General features: G+C 41.2%; 1 protein-coding gene across 1 annotated transcript in view; it reads right to left on the bottom strand.

Moving 5' to 3' along the window:
* Positions 1 to 16,884, bottom strand: part of LOC135565124 (synaptotagmin-7-like) — a gene marked incomplete at its 5' end in the record, with an annotated part of 58,986 nt that extends 42,102 nt beyond the window's left edge. The window contains 2 exons of the mRNA XM_065011166.1: positions 13,068 to 13,204; positions 16,334 to 16,884. Coding sequence (XP_064867238.1) covers positions 13,068 to 13,204; positions 16,334 to 16,884 — 688 coding nt within the window. The remainder of the gene's footprint in view (positions 1 to 13,067; positions 13,205 to 16,333) is intronic.
* Between the last annotated feature and the right edge of the window lie 807 nt (positions 16,885 to 17,691).

Raw genomic sequence — 17,691 nt, 5'->3', positions numbered from 1 at the left:
TTAGATGGAGTTAATGAAGTTAGATGGCATTAGATACAGTTGATGGAGTTAGATGGCATTAGATGGAGTTAATGAAGTTAGATGGCATTAGAAACAGTTGATGGAGTTAGATGGCATTAGATACAGTTAATGGAGTTAGATGGAGTTAATGAAGTTAGATGGCGTTATATAGAGTTAATGGAGTTAGATGGAGTTAGATAGAGTTAATGGAGTTAGATGGCATTAGATACAGTTGATGGAGTTAGATGGCATTAGATGGAGTTAATGAAGTTAGATGGCATTAGATACAGTTGATGGAGTTAGATGGCATTAGATAGAGTTCATGAAGTTAGATGGCATTAGATACAGTTAATGGAGTTAGATGGAGTTAATGAAGTTAGATGGCATTAGATGGAGTTAATGAAGTTAGATGGCATTAGATACAGTTAATGGAGTTAGATGGCATTAGATACAGTTAATGGAGTTAGATGGCATTAGATACAGTTAATGGAGTTAGATGGCATTAGATACAGTTGATGGAGTTAGATGGCATTAGATAGAGTTCATGAAGTTAGATGGCATTAGATACAGTTAATGGAGTTAGATGGAGTTAATGAAGTTAGATGGCATTAGATGGAGTTAATGAAGTTAGATGGCATTAGATACAGTTAATGGAGTTAGATGGCATTAGATACAGTTAATGGAGTTAGATGGCATTAGATGGAGTTAATGGAGTTAGATGGCATTAGATACAGTTAATGGAGTTAGATGGCATTAGATACAGTTGATGGAGTTAGATGGTATTAGATAGAGTTCATGAAGTTAGATGGCATTAGATACAGTTAATGGAGTTAGATGGAGTTAATGAAGTTAGATGGCGTTATATAGAGTTAATGGAGTTAGATGAGTTAGATGGAGTTAATGGAGTTAGATGGCATTAGATAGAGTTCATGAAGTTAGATGGCATTAGATACAGTTGATGGAGTTAGATGGCATTAGATAGAGTTCATGAAGTTAGATGGCATTAGATACAGTTGATGGAGTTAGATGGCATTAAATACAGTTAATGGAGTTAGATGGAGTTAATGAAGTTAGATGGCATTTAGATAGAGTTCATGAAGTTAGATGGCATTAGATACAGTTAATGGGGTTAGATGAAGTTAATGAAGTTAGATGGCATTAGATAGAGTTAATGAAGTTAGATGGCATTAGATAGAGTTAATGGAGTTAGATGGAGTTAATGAAGTTAGATGGCATTAGATAGAGTTCATGAAGTTAGATGGCATTAGATACAGTTGATGAAGTTAGATGGCATTAGATACAGTTGATGAAGTTAGATGGCATTAGATAGAGTTCATGAAGTTAGATGGCATTAGATAGAGTTCATGAAGTTAGATGGCATTAGATAGAGTTAATGAAGTTAGAGTTAATGGAGTTAGATGGAGTTAATGAAGTTAGATGGCGTTAATGAAGTTAGATGGCATTAGATACAGTTGATGGAGTTAGATGGCATTATATACAGTTAATGGAGTTAGATGGAGTTAATGAAGTTAGATGGCATTAGATACAGTTGATGGAATTAGATGGCATTATATACAGTTAATGGAGTTAGATGGAGTTAATGAAGTTAGATGGCATTAGATACAGTTGATGGAGTTAGATGGCATTAGATGGAGTTAATGAAGTTAGATGGCATTAGATACAGTTGATGGAGTTAGATGGCATTAGATACAGTTAATGGAGTTAGATGGAGTTAATGAAGTTAGATGGCGTTATATAGAGTTAATGGAGTTAGATGGAGTTAATGGAGTTAGATAGAGTTAATGGAGTTAGATGGCATTAGATACAGTTGATGGAGTTAGATGGCATTAGATGGAGTTAATGAAGTTACATGGCATTAGATGGAGTTAATGGAGTTAGATGGCATTAGATACAGTTAATGGAGTTAGATGGAGTTAATGAAGTTAGATGGCATTAGATGGAGTTAATGAAGTTAGATGGCATTAGATACAGTTAATGGAGTTAGATGGCATTAGATACAGTTGATGGAGTTAGATGGCATTAGATAGAGTTCATGAAGTTAGATGGCATTAGATACAGTTAATGGAGTTAGATGGCATTAGATACAGTTAATGGAGTTAGATGGCATTAGATGGAGTTAATGGAGTTAGATGGCATTAGATACAGTTAATGGAGTTAGATGGCATTAGATACAGTTGATGGAGTTAGATGGCATTAGATAGAGTTCATGAAGTTAGATGGCATTAGATACAGTTAATGGAGTTAGATGGAGTTAATGAAGTTAGATGGCATTAGATACAGTTAATGGAGTTAGATGGAGTTAATGAAGTTAGATGGCATTAGATACAGTTGATGGAATTAGATGGCATTATATACAGTTAATGGAGTTAGATGGAGTTAATGAAGTTAGATGGCATTAGATACAGTTGATGGAGTTAGATGGCATTAGATGGAGTTAATGAAGTTAGATGGCATTAGATACAGTTGATGGAGTTAGATGGCATTAGATACAGTTAATGGAGTTAGATGGAGTTAATGAAGTTAGATGGCGTTATATAGAGTTAATGGAGTTAGATGAGTTAGATGGAGTTAATGGAGTTAGATGGCATTAGATAGAGTTCATGAAGTTAGATGGCATTAGATACAGTTGATGGAGTTAGATGGCATTAGATGGAGTTAATGAAGTTAGATGGCATTAGATGGAGTTAATGAAGTTAGATGGCATTAGATACAGTTGATGGAGTTAGATGGCATTAAATACAGTTAATGGAGTTAGATGGAGTTAATGAAGTTAGATGGCATTTAGATAGAGTTCATGAAGTTAGATGGCATTAGATACAGTTAATGGGGTTAGATGGAGTTAATGAAGTTAGATGGCATTAGATAGAGTTAATGAAGTTAGATGGCATTAGATAGAGTTAATGGAGTTAGATGGAGTTAATGAAGTTAGATGGCATTAGATAGAGTTCATGAAGTTAGATGGCATTAGATACAGTTGATGAAGTTAGATGGCATTAGATACAGTTGATGAAGTTAGATGGCATTAGATAGAGTTCATGAAGTTAGATGGCATTAGATAGAGTTTATGAAGTTAGATGGCATTAGATAGAGTTAATGGAGTTAGATGGAGTTAATGAAGTTAGATGGCATTAGATACAGTTGATGGAGTTAGATGGCATTATATAGAGTTAATGAAGTTAGATGGCATTAGATACAGTTAATGGAGTTAGATGGAGTTAATGAAGTTAGATGGCATTAGATACAGTTGATGGAGTTAGATGGCATTAGATGGAGTTAATGAAGTTAGATGGCATTAGATACAGTTGATGGAGTTAGATGGCATTAGATAGAGTTCATGAAGTTAGATGGCATTAGATACAGTTGATGGAGTTAGATGGCATTAGATGGAGTTAATGGAGTTAGATGGAGTTAATGAAGTTAGATGGCGTTAATGAAGTTAGATGGCATTAGATACAGTTGATGGAGTTAGATGGCATTATATACAGTTAATGGAGTTAGATGGAGTTAATGAAGTTAAATGGCATTAGATACAGTTGATGGAGTTAGATGGCATTATATACAGTTAATGGAGTTAGATGGAGTTAATGAAGTTAGATGGCATTAGATACAGTTGATGGAGTTAGATGGCATTAGATGGAGTTAATGAAGTTAGATGGCATTAGATACAGTTGATGGAGTTAGATGGCATTAGATACAGTTAATGGAGTTAGATGGAGTTAATGAAGTTAGATGGCGTTATATAGAGTTAATGGAGTTAGATGGAATTAATGGAGTTAGATGGCATTAGATACAGTTGATGGAGTTAGATGGCATTAGATGGAGTTAATGAAGTTAGATGGCATTAGATACAGTTGATGGAGTTAGATGGCATTAGATGGAGTTAATGAAGTTAGATGGCATTAGATACAGTTAATGGAGTTAGATGGAGTTAATGAAGTTAGATGGCATTAGATGGAGTTAATGAAGTTAGATGGCATTAGATACAGTTAATGGAGTTAGATGGCATTAGATACAGTTGATGGAGTTAGATGGCATTAGATAGAGTTCATGAAGTTAGATGGCATTAGATACAGTTAATGGAGTTAGATGGAGTTAATGAAGTTAGATGGCATTAGATGGAGTTAATGAAGTTAGATGGCATTAGATACAGTTAATGGAGTTAGATGGCATTAGATACAGTTAATGGAGTTAGATGGCATTAGATACAGTTAATGGAGTTAGATGGCATTAGATACAGTTGATGGAGTTAGATGGCATTAGATAGAGTTCATGAAGTTAGATGGCATTAGATACAGTTAATGGAGTTAGATGGAGTTAATGAAGTTAGATGGCGTTATATAGAGTTAATGGAGTTAGATGAGTTAGATGGAGTTAATGGAGTTAGATGGCATTAGATAGAGTTCATGAAGTTAGATGGCATTAGATACAGTTGATGGAGTTAGATGGCATTAGATAGAGTTCATGAAGTTAGATGGCATTAGATACAGTTGATGGAGTTAGATGGCATTAAATACAGTTAATGGAGTTAGATGGAGTTAATGAAGTTAGATGGCATTTAGATAGAGTTCATGAAGATAGATGGCATTAGATACAGTTAATGGGGTTAGATGGAGTTAATGAAGTTAGATGGCATTAGATAGAGTTAATGAAGTTAGATGGCATTAGATAGAGTTAATGGAGTTAGATGGAGTTAATGAAGTTAGATGGCATTAGATAGAGTTCATGAAGTTAGATGGCATTAGATACAGTTGATGAAGTTAGATGGCATTAGATACAGTTGATGAAGTTAGATGGCATTAGATAGAGTTCATGAAGTTAGATGGCATTAGATGGAGTTAGATGGCATTAGATAGAGTTAATGAAGTTAGATGGCATTAGATAGAGTTAATGGAGTTAGATGGAGTTAATGAAGTTAGATGGCATTAGATACAGTTGATGGAGTTAGATGGCATTAGATACAGTTAATGGAGTTAGATGGAGTTAATGAAGTTAGATGGCATTAGATAGAGTTCATGAAGTTAGATGGCATTAGATACAGTTGATGAAGTTAGATGGCATTAGATACAGTTGATGAAGTTAGATGGCATTAGATAGAGTTCATGAAGTTAGATGGAGTTAGATGGCATTAGATAGAGTTAATGAAGTTAGATGGCATTAGATACAGTTGATGGAGTTAGATGGCATTAGATAGAGTTAATGAAGTTAGATGGCATTAGATACAGTTAATGGAGTTAGATGGAGTTAATGAAGTTAGATGGCATTAGATACAGTTGATGGAGTTAGATGGCATTAGATAGAGTTAATGAAGTTAGATGGCATTAGATACAGTTAATGAAGTTAGATGGCATTAGATACAGTTGATGGAGTTAGATGGCATTAGATAGAGTTCATGGAGTTAGATGGCATTAGATACAGTTGATGGAGTTAGATGGCATTAGATAGAGTTAATGAAGTTAGATGGCATTAGATACAGTTAATGGAGTTAGATGGAGTTAATGAAGTTAGATGGCATTAGATAGAGTTCATGAAGTTAGATGGCATTAGATACAGTTGATGAAGTTAGATGGCATTAGATACAGTTGATGAAGTTAGATGGCATTAGATAGAGTTCATGAAGTTAGATGGCATTAGATGGAGTTAGATGGCATTAGATAGAGTTAATGAAGTTAGATGGCATTAGATACAGTTAATGGAGTTAGATGGAGTTAATGAAGTTAGATGGCATTAGATACAGTTGATGGAGTTAGATGGCATTAGATAGAGTTAATGAAGTTAGATGGCATTAGATACAGTTAATGAAGTTAGATGGCATTAGATACAGTTGATGGAGTTAGATGGCATTAGATAGAGTTCATGGAGTTAGATGGCATTAGATACAGTTGATGGAGTTAGATGGCATTAGATAGAGTTAATGAAGTTAGATGGCATTAGATAGAGTTAATGGAGTTAGATGGCATTAGATACAGTTAATGGAGTTAGATGGAGTTAATGAAGTTAGATGGCATTAGATAGAGTTAATGAAGTTAGATGGCATTAGATGGAGTTAATGAAGTTAGATGGCATTAGATACAGTTGATGGAGTTAGATGGCATTAGATGGAGTTAATGAAGTTAGATGGCATTAGATGGAGTTAGATGGCATTAGATAGAGTTAATGAAGTTAGATGGCATTAGATACAGTTGATGGAGTTAGATGGCATTAGATAGAGTTAATGAAGTTAGATGGCATTAGATACAGTTAATGGAGTTAGATGGAGTTAATGAAGTTAGATGGCATTAGATACAGTTGATGGAGTTAGATGGCATTAGATAGAGTTAATGAAGTTAGATGGCATTAGATACAGTTAATGAAGTTAGATGGCATTAGATACAGTTGATGGAGTTAGATGGCATTAGATAGAGTTCATGGAGTTAGATGGCATTAGATACAGTTGATGGAGTTAGATGGCATTAGATAGAGTTAATGAAGTTAGATGGCATTAGATAGAGTTAATGGAGTTAGATGGCATTAGATACAGTTAATGGAGTTAGATGGCATTAGATAGAGTTAATGAAGTTAGATGGCATTAGATACAGTTAATGGAGTTAGATGGCATTAGATACAGTTAATGGAGTTAGATGGAGTTAATGAAGTTAGAAGGCGTTATATAGAGTTAATGGAGTTAATGGAGTTAGATAGAGTTAATGGAGTTAGATATAGTTAGATACCATTCTGTATACTTCTGGCCCTTCTTTGGACACTGTGTTAACAACCCTCCAGGCAAGCTTCAATGTCATACAACTCTCCTTCCGTGGCCTCCAATTAGTTCATGGAGTTAGATAGAGTTAATGGAGTTAGACAGAGTTAGATAGAGTTAATGGAGTCAGATAGAGTTAATGGATTTAGACAGAGTTAATGGATTTAGATATAGTTCATGGAGTTAGATATAGTTCATGGAGTTAGATATAGTTCATGGAGTTAGATATAGTTCATGGAGTTAGATAGAGTTTTTATTTATTTCACCTTTACTTAACCAGGTAGGCAAGTTGAGAACAAGGTCTCATTTACAATTGCGACCTGGCCAAGATAAAGCAAAGCAGTTCGACAGATACAACGACACAGAGTTACACATGGAGTAAAACAAACATACAGTCAATAATACAGTATAAACAAGTCTATATACGATGTGAGCAAATGAGGTGAGAAGGGAGGTAAAGGCAAAAAGGCCATGGTGGCAAAGTAAATACAATATAGCAAGTAAAACACTGGAATGGTAGTTTTGCAATGGAAGAATGTGCAAAGTAGAAATAAAAATAATGGGGTGCAAAGGAGCAAAATAAATTAATTAATTAAATACAGTTGGGAAAGAGGTAGTTGTTTGGGCTAAATTATAGGTGGGCTATGTACAGGTGCAGTAATCTGTGAGCTGCTCTGACAGTTGGTGCTTAAAGCTAGTGAGGGAGATAGATAGTTAATGGCGTTAGATAGAGTTTGTGGAGTTAGATAGAGTTAATTGAGTTAGATTGTCACACCCTGATCTGTTTCACCTGTCCTCGTTATTGTCTCCACCCCCTCCAGGTGTCGCTCATTTTCCCCAGTGTATTTATCCCTGTGTTTCCTGTTAGTCTTGTATGTTTCCAAGTCAACCAGCGGTTTTCCCGTTCTCCTGCTTTTTGCATTCTCCTTTTTCTAGTCCTCCCCGTTTTGACCCTTGCCTGTTTCTGGACTCTGTACCCACCTGCCTGACCAGTCTGCCTGCCTTGACCACGAGCCTGTCTGCCACTCTGTACCTCCTGGACTCTGTACCCACCTGCCTGACCATTCTGTCTGCCTTGACCATTCTGCCTGCCTGACCATTCTGTCTGCCTTGACCACGAGCCTGTCTGCCACTCTGTACCTCCTGGACTCTGTACCCACCTGCCTGACCATTCTGTCTGCCTTGACCACGAGCCTGTCTGCCACTCTGTACCCACCTGCCTGACCGTTCTGACTGCCTTGACCACGAGCCTGTCTGCCACTCTGTACCTCCTGGACTCTGTACTCCCCTGCCTGACCATTCTGTCTGCCTTGACCACGAGCCTGTCTGCCACTCTGTACCTCCTGGACTCTGTACCCACCTGCCTGACCGTTCTGACTGCCTTGACCACGAGCCTGTCTGCCACTCTGTACCTCCTGGACTCTGTACCCACCTGCCTGACCGTTCTGACTGCCTTGACCACGAGCCTGTCTGCCACTCTGTACCTCCTGGACTCTGTACTTCCCTGCCTGACCATTCTGTCTGCCTTGACCACGAGCCTGTCTGCCACTCTGTACCTCCTGGACTCTGATCTGGTTTTGACCTTTTTGCCAGTCCACGACCATACTCTTGCCATACGCCCCATGTGTCTGCATTTGGGTCTCGCCTTGTGCCTTGATATAGATGGAGTTAGATAGTTAATGGAGTTAAATAGAGTTAATGGTGTTATATGGAGGTGGAAATGATGAGTTTGGTAGAGCAGAACAACTTTCTGTGTTCTCTTGATAATACCATTCATAGCAGGCACGCATCCATGAGATATGCATGATATGAGCATACTATTCATACTATTATTGGAGAGAAACGGTGGTGCTTCACTGCAAAAACAATTGACTTGCTTAAGTATCAAATACAGGTCCCCAAACAGGCTGAGCCCAAGTCACGTTTTGCATTTTGATTACATACAGTGTATGTGAATCTCTGGAGTGTCTATGTGTCCCTGCTCCTTTTTCGCCATCTCCATATCTGTGTGTGAGAGTGTGTGTGTGTGTGTGTGTGTTTGCTGCCCACAGGGGAATCTCATTCCCCTGTTGTGATATTCAGCAGTGATGCAGATGTAACCCAGCCAGGCTGCCTGGGCAGACAGTCATCCACCCTGACAGAGGACCAGAGCTCTGACATCATCCCATCAGAGCGCCAGTCAACACCCCCAGGGGAAGCACGATTAGATGAATAAAGAGATAGAGAGGTAGAGGGAGGGAAAGAAAGGGCTGACAAAGGGAGGGAAGGTAAGTAAAGGGTTAATAGATCAATCAGATCAAGGGAGGAAGAGAGACTGCATGAGAGGCAGAGAGAGTCAGTGAGAAAGAATGAGAGATGGAGAGATGAATTGAGAGGAGCGGGGTTGGTGTTGTAGAGGGCAGCATGATGGAGGGAGGAGATGGAGGTGAGGTGGAGTGGGAGTGAGGGGTGGTTTCTAATGATGGGAGAGGGGGTGGAGTGATGAAAACATGAGAGATGAGTTGTATCCATAAACATACAGTATATGGGCATGCTGATCATACAACACCCCAGGAGAGCAGTGCAACACAAGCACAGGTCCCCAAGCTGTGAAGGATGAGGCCGGAGCTCTGGTGTCATCCCACTCAGTGCAAATCAGCAGGCCACTTCCCTCCGCTCCAGCTTAATACAACTAATGGAGCCATCTACTATATGTTGTCCAGCTAACTGCTGTTTGAATATTTCTGAGTTTTCCTGATTGGTTGATACCTCTGTGAATGCTGGTAGATGTTTCAACTGATCTTTAAACTCCCTCTTATTGCACAAACACTAATAAAGTAAAGAGATGGTAGTGATGTCATTTCTCACTTAGACATTGATTAAGGTGAATTTATGCTGCGCTTTTTTCCACACGGGACTTCCGAAGCGGATTTCTCACTGTTTTCCATCAGATTATATAACTGTGCTTTCCTTTAATCAACTTTGTGTTCCGACTCAAACGCCTCAGCAAGGCTTGGTGAATGACTTCCTGAGACAGAGCTGACATTTTATCAAAATGTTTCTTTTGTGCTGACCTATATTGCTGTTCCCAGCCAATCAAGTTACCCTGAGCTAGCTCCAGAGGCGGCCATGGAGACCATTGCCAAGCCAGAAGAGTAATTATAAGGCTTGACTCAGTTTGATTACAGGCCAGATGAAGAAACTCTGGCTCCAAGGAGTTGGTGGTCCAGGCTCAAAGAGCATGGAGTGTTGAGTTCCTTATTTACGTGTTCTCTGCGTGTCTGGGGCCACTGTCATGCTAGAGCAGAGTTTATTTCGGAGATGGTAATGATATCGAGCTGCCATGATAAAACTCCGTAGCTACTGCATGTTGGTGGGAGGGTTAGTCCAGTGACTCCAGTCAGCCGTGAGGCTTAAGGCCTCTGACACAATGGACCTCAGCCACCAGTGCATGACTCGATGACCGCAACTTCAATAACCAGCTTTAAGGTATAGCCTACAGAATACTGTACTCACCCTTTGGACCGAGTTTTTACAATACAAACACTTTCTGGATCAGATATCATATCTGTAAGAATGGTATCGTCAGAGAACAGAACAATGGTCCATAGAAGCAGCTGCAGTAGCATGCTTTAGAGTCAGACAACATTGGGGTTAGACTACTTTGTGGAGCATCACTAATCTCTCAGCACAAATTTTTCCAGACTACTAATAAATACAAATGACTTCCAGGATAATTCCATTGTTTTCCTCCCTCATCTCCTTGTGGATAGAGCTTGGTTATCACTGGCTTTAGAGTTGTGCTGTAACACTGTGATTCCTTTCTAATTGAGCTGCCATAGCAAAAGAAACAGAGATTACGCTGCCTCTAGTTTATGCTTCTCACGAAGCTTTGATTACCTGCTTCTAAGCATCTGAGTGCACACTCCTGTCTCCTGAGAATGAGCCAAGGCATATCATTCTCCATCCATCTGAATAAAGATTCCCTCTCTGCCCGAAATAGATAATATTCCGTTGTACTCGGTTCTACAGGGATAAACAAGACAGGTCTCACGGATGCAGCAGAACATATTCTCCATTTGAGAGAATGATTGACCTTCCCTCTCTGCCAATGACCCTTTCTCTGTCTATGCAAGGACATCCTATTCTAATACACAGTAAGGTGTGTATATGGACAGCGGGTATATGCTTTGTCTGTCAATGTCAGTTTACACCCTTTCATCTGATCCTGTATGTGTATTTATTAATCTCATTGAACTGTATGTTTCTAGGCATCTGAATGGTTCCATTTCTCTTTGAGTGAATACTTCTGTCCTTTTGGCAGTGAGTGTACATTTCTCTAGCAACCTGAGAGCAAAGGTTTCTCTTTTTGTCTGACAGCATATGTGTGCTCTCTCTCTCTCTCACACACACACACACACACACACACACACACACACACACACACACACACACACACACACACACACACACACACACACACACACACACACACACACACACACACACACACACACACACAGAGGGATCATCCATTTCCATCATCTTCAGTCTGCTGGGATCCATCAAGGCAGGGGCACTGGGACCCACACAGGGGTAACTAGAGAGACTGGGAGATGGACAGAGATGATGATTGAAAGTGGTTATTCATTGTGGAAGGACACTAGACAAGTTGGCCCACGCGACTGTGCCTCGCACCAGATCGCTTTGATTAAAGACGGGTGTTGGACAGGCATCCGGCCAGGAAGAGGGAGAAGATGAGCATGCAGGCGTGCCTCCACACCGTGACTGCAATGTAGGCATTTCAAGGCTGAACAGGTCATAACCGTGGCATGACCGTGAAATACGATTAGTATGACCACGACAGGACAAACCCACAGGCCAATACAGCACAATAGCGTTCCTTCAGAACAAGATTCGTATGTATTCTGACCGTTGCACAGAACTCCATCTACCATCGTTCATATTTTGTTCCTTTTAGAACTGAGTAGAAAGGAAATGTGGAAATTCCAGGAGGCATTACAAATTGTATTGAAATCATAAGATGCAGTACAAAATAGTCTACATCAGAAAAATTCAGTGAAAACGAACTACCGTCTGATGAATGTAAGAGTTGTTCTATTGCTCATCTGGGACAGAAATGTACTGAACGCTACCATGAAAAAGCACTCACTACTACACCACCTTACACAGTAGGACTCCTTACCCAATAATAGGGATTTATGTACAGTCCACTACCCATGAGGGACAGGAGGCAAGCAGAGCACTCAACTCCTGAGAACGTTTTAGGTGATAACACGGCAGCCTATCTAGCTGTTAGCTCACCACAAGAGTTGCTCTGGTTCCTATTTCCTGTTAACGTGTTTGTCTCTGACAGCTGTTGGGGAATGCATATGGAGTCGGTGGCAGAAGAAGGGTTAGACAGGCATTTCACACGGGGGGACCACACTCCAGAATAATGAGTCCGCCCCCTCCATGCTCCCTGCTGAGGAACGGAGACATGCAGATCAAACCCTCTTCGAGCTGGCGAGGAAGAGCGGGAGGCACAAGGGGGAGGCAGGATGAGAGGGAGCATGAAAAGAACTAGGGTGCATGAAAAAGGAAAGATGGAAAAACTGAGGAAGCAAAGCCAAAGCTGACTTAGAATGGCAAAAGTAAACAAACATGTTGCGGTAAGGCTAGGACCAATGAAGTGGGACAGGATGTAGACACATAGTTAACACCTGATGAAAGGACATTCTAGTGTTATTACCTGCTAATTCCTATTTCAATCATGAGAGGGAATTGGGCAATGGTTGATTGCCTGGGAATTGGGCAATGGTTGATTGCCTGGGAATTGGGCAATGGTTGATTGCCTGGGAATTGGGCAATGGTTGATTGCCTGGGATCAGAGACAAGGTGAGCAGAAACTGGTTGAATATGTAATAAAGTTCATTACTTCCTGCTACCTTCTCAGGGTGACTATATCTAATCCTGATACTAATGTACTAACTCAGGACTCTCACAGCAGCAAGACACTGAAACCAACCAATCAGATGCTTTTGTCAGACATCCAATTACAGCGTCCCCATTGGGTCATAATTGGCTCCCTCTCACTGTGTATCATGCCGATCACACAGCAGCTTCAAAACTGGACCACAAGGATCTGCTCTGAACATCACACACACTGCTGAGAAGTCTACACCAACTATTTCCCCTCAATCTCTCTTATTTCATTTCACCAGGGCTTTATCTCTCAACTCACTCTTTCTTTCTTTCTTTCTTTCTTTCTTTCTTTCTTTCTTTCTTTCTCTCTCTCTCTTTCTCTTCCTTTCACTCTTTTGTTCGTAACCTGGCTGGTACCTTGATTTGTCCGGTGGAGTTGAGTTTTCTTGGCACGCTGGTGCTTCCTGTAGATCTGGGAGGTTGGCGAAGTCATCTTGTTCAGCCAGCCCGATGGCTAGAGACAGAACAACCATCTTCCCCTCGCTGCTCCACACAACAACCCACACACACAACGAGTACAGAGACAGAGTAGAGACATGTAGTTAAAAAAAACTGTAAAGAGGAAAGAAAGGTCAATGTGATATTGATTGGTGAAACATTTACATATTATCACTTGGATTGATACAAAACCTCACCCTTAAAACATTTAATTGAACCCAAGCTGTTGTAGACACAGATGGTTTATTTTCTGTGAGCTTTGAAGCGTACCGTGTTACAGGTTTTAGTCATATGCTGAAATCTGAAAGGGGCCAGGCACACAGTGCTCTTAACAAGCAAACATTCACACACTTCTGCTCACACACACACACACGCACACACACACACACACCCTTAGCTTCCCCTAAGGGATCCTCTTCCCCGGTTTGTGTAAAGCTGTGAGTCACTGTTTCTTTGAACCCTGTCCTGTCTAACTCTCTCCATCATTCTCTTCCTTCCCTCACTGGGCCTTTACAAAACACATTCCTGACCCCTGTTCAACAAAACCCACTCTGACCTTCATTGTTCTCTAATCATCTTCGGTCTTCTTGCACAAGAATATCACAACATATTGTCTTTGGGGGACAAACTCATAGTGTGTAGTTAATAGTAGTAGTTATCATATTTTAGTGCAGTCTGTGAGGAGGCTGAAGATGTTTTGCTCCATGTCCAGCTACCTAAATGACACATGGAGTCTGTGCATCATACAGCTATTCATCACGATGTAAAAATGTATTGGCATTCATCCTGCTTGTTCTTTTCCTCCCTCTTAGAGCAGTTTCTCTTTCCCTCCAACTTTGACCCAAATATTTTATTTTCATGTAATTTCTATTTCTCTCTCTCTCTCTCTCTCTCAAAATGACATTTATCAAAAGAACACGACCGCCTGCAAAAAGATTAACGCAACCATACTTATCTCTTGAGTCGAAGCAGACAAAACAGAAATGCTGTCTGTGTTTTAAAATCCAAGTAGATCAATACACATTCTTTACAGTCACTAAATCATGATGATCAAAATAAAGTACTATCCAAGGTGGTAGTTCACCAAACCATTTCATTCACATTAAATCAAATATCATTCCTCATGAAAAAAAAGCACATTTTGTGCAGGATTCATTCATTGGTACCAAAAGCAAAGCTCTATAATGGAAGGTCACAATGTTGGAGAAAAAAGTAACCCAACTTCATTCTCTGCATCTCTGCATATCCGCAATATAAAGAAAATCATAACAATTAGACAGTCCGCATTTGTCACGTTCTGACCTTTATTTCCTTTGTTTTGTATTTAGTTAGTATGGTCAGGGCGTGAGTTGGGTGGGCAGTCTATGTTTGTTTTTCTAGGTTTTGGGTATTTCTATGTTTCGGCCTAGTATGGTTCTCAATCAGAGGCAGGTGTCATTAGTTGTCTCTGATTGAGAATCATACTTAGGTAGCCTGGGTTTCACTGTGTGTTTGTGGGTGATTGTTCCTGTCTCTGTGTTTGCACCAGATAGGACTGTTTAGGTTTTCGCACATTTATTGTTTTGTTAGTTATTTCATGTCTAGTTCCTTTATTAAAGAACATGAATAACCACCACGCTGCATTTTGGTCCGCTTCTCCTTCACCACAGGAAAACCCTTACAGCATTGCCTAGATCTTTCCATTGCCTAGATCTTTCCACCTTTTCCCATCCTACCATCCCCCAGAGCCTGGTCCCAGTCCAGAAAGATTCATGTTTACAGGGACTGTGGGCAAGGCCACCTCTCCCTCAATGTTCCACATATTTGCCCTGCTTTTATTGAGTGATGATTCAGTGAGGCGGTCACTTGTCTGTGGCCTGTGTTAATGGGCCAGAGAGACTCAAGTGGAGGGCAGAGGGGTCAGGGGTGTCCGCAAGCTGCCCTACACAGCCTCAGACATCCATCATCGTTCACACACAGGAGAAGGAATCAATGTTTTGTTTACCAAACAAATGGTTCATCCCCAGCCAATCATTTCAATACCCGATTCATTGGAAAATCGGTGACAGCATCAAATGTGTCAGGAGATTCTGGCCTCCAGATCGCTCCTCCACCTACAGTAGATCTACTCTCTCCAATATGCTGTGAGGGGTCTGTGAAGTACTGAAGTACTGCTAACGGCAGGGTAATAAAAAAATAAATTTGACTGTTTTGTACAGTGGTTGATTAATTATTCTGGGAACCATAAAGTGTATGGTGAAAAGTACATTTAGTGGTACATTAGGCACATTTAGCTTTATCATAGAATATTGTTAAAGTTATAGCTAAATTGAATTAGGAAGTGGTTGTTTTTCATCCATATCCACACAGTGAATTGAACTCTCTTCACCTCAACAACTCCTCCTCGTCTCCTTGGGTTTAACCTTCATCCTATACCCCCTCTCTTTCCGTATTTCACACACTACTCCTCTCTAGCTTTATCTCTCTCTGTATCTAATAGTGACAGTCCATCGTGGGAGTAATGATGCTGTAGACAGAAGATCAATGCAGTGTAGTTTCTACATGCTGCTGCTTAACCCCTGCACCTATGTTGATGCACACAGGCTATACATGTGACACACACACACACACACACACACACACACACACACACACACACACACACACACACACACACACACACACACACACACACACACACACACACACACACACACACACACACACACACACACACACACACACACACACACACACACACACACACACATCAGAGTATGGTATGCAGCTGCAGCATACTTATTAGCTCAAATAGTTTGCCCCCTACCCTCAGGTAGACAAGTGTGACCTATGCAAAGATAATGACAGACACTAAAGACACTAAAGGGCATACAGACAGATAACCAAGAACAATGCATCAATTACACAACATATTCAAGTAATGCCAAAAGACAAGAAGTTAAAATATGTCATTACAGCTACAGTACATGGCTTAGGCTTGGCATTTTGGGAGTGAATCTTACAGTATATGAAACTCTTTAAGACAATTACCCGAGGAGAAGGGGGAGAATTTATATAATAAGGACAACACAGTGAGGTTGAGAAAGCCCAAAGAGACAGACAGAGGACAGTGCAGACAGGTTCAGAATAGAACCAAGAGCAGAATCTAGAACATTCCTAGATCAGCAGACTCACAGGAAAGACTTGACATCCAGTCCTCTGTTGCGGATCTGTCCCATCATGTGGTCCCAGCTGCCTGGGTTGGACCTGGAGCGTCCTCCTCCTGCTCCTCTGTACCGGGAAGCACCTGTCCCCGCCGGACTCCCCCGCACCCCCCGCGGGCCTCCCCGGTGCCCCCCGCCCCCGGGCCCTGTGTGCAGCTGGCCCAGACTCTGGGAGGTGGCTGGGGGGTCATTGGGGCCCGGAGGGGGCTGGTGGGTGAGAGGCTGCTGGAGACTCTGCTGTCGCACCAGGGGGCGAGGACGGGCTGCTGCAGAGGATGGAATGTGCTCCAGAGTAGAGGCGGCTGAGAGGGAGGGGTCCCCAAAACTGACCAGACAGAGTAGCAAGGGAAGAGAGGGTAACAAGGGTTTTGCAGGAGTTGCACGTGAGAGACGAGGGAAGGAGGGACAGATGAGAAGGATAGTGGTAACCAGAGAGATAGACAGAAGAGATACATAATTGGAAAACAGGAGATACAGAGGGAGAGTGATGGTGTGAGTACAATACAAGTACCAGAGGGAACAAAAATGAGGACGGGCCCAGAGAGTTCAACATAGAGAAAGGAGGGTATGGAGAGATGAAAAACAGGAAATAGAGCATTGTCAGGTTAAATCAGTTCAGCAGCAGTTATACAGTTGTAGAAGATGCTTGTATGTGAGTGTCTGACAGTCTGTGGGTAGGCTTGGGTTTTTGACAATGCTCAGCCCAACACCAAACAGGAGCTAACAGCCTTTATCTCTATTTTACTCCATCCACTGCTCTTACCCTTTTCATGTCACTTTTCTCCCTGATTTACCTTGACCTCTTCCTCCTCCTTTTATCCATATTTTTTTTCATCCCATTCATCTGTCCTCCTCTAACCCATGATGACTTTACACTAGCCTCCTAGCTACGTCTCACACTATGCTGCTTCTCTTAGGTCAACTGGTCTTTGTCAGCTCTATTCATCTTGCCTGCCTTACCCATCAGTTCAACCCATTAATTTGACCAAACAACCCTCTCCCTTCCCTCAAACCTCTCTGTCTTTCTAATCATCCATCTGCTTTTACACTAGTTTAATAGTGCTTCCCTACTCTCCCCCTTCGATGTCTGCCCTTCATGAGTACTGTAAGCTCTGGCTAAACAGCCTCTGTCTTAGGCTAGTGCAGCGCTGGAGGATTTACAGCCTTTGGCTGTGTTGACTGTGCTCTTCAGTAGGCCCTGGGCTCCACAGCGCTGTAGTAATTCTACTGGAGAGCACCAGAGGCAGGCCCCCAAGGGGAGGGATTTGTGGACCAGATTAATACCAGTCATACTTCAGCATTTTGCCCCCCCACCCCACGGCCTTTCAG

Source organism: Oncorhynchus nerka, linkage group LG27 (genome assembly GCF_034236695.1).
Source record: "Oncorhynchus nerka isolate Pitt River linkage group LG27, Oner_Uvic_2.0, whole genome shotgun sequence".
NCBI lineage: Eukaryota > Metazoa > Chordata > Actinopteri > Salmoniformes > Salmonidae > Oncorhynchus > Oncorhynchus nerka.
This window is presented reverse-complemented; position numbering and strand designations above follow the sequence as displayed.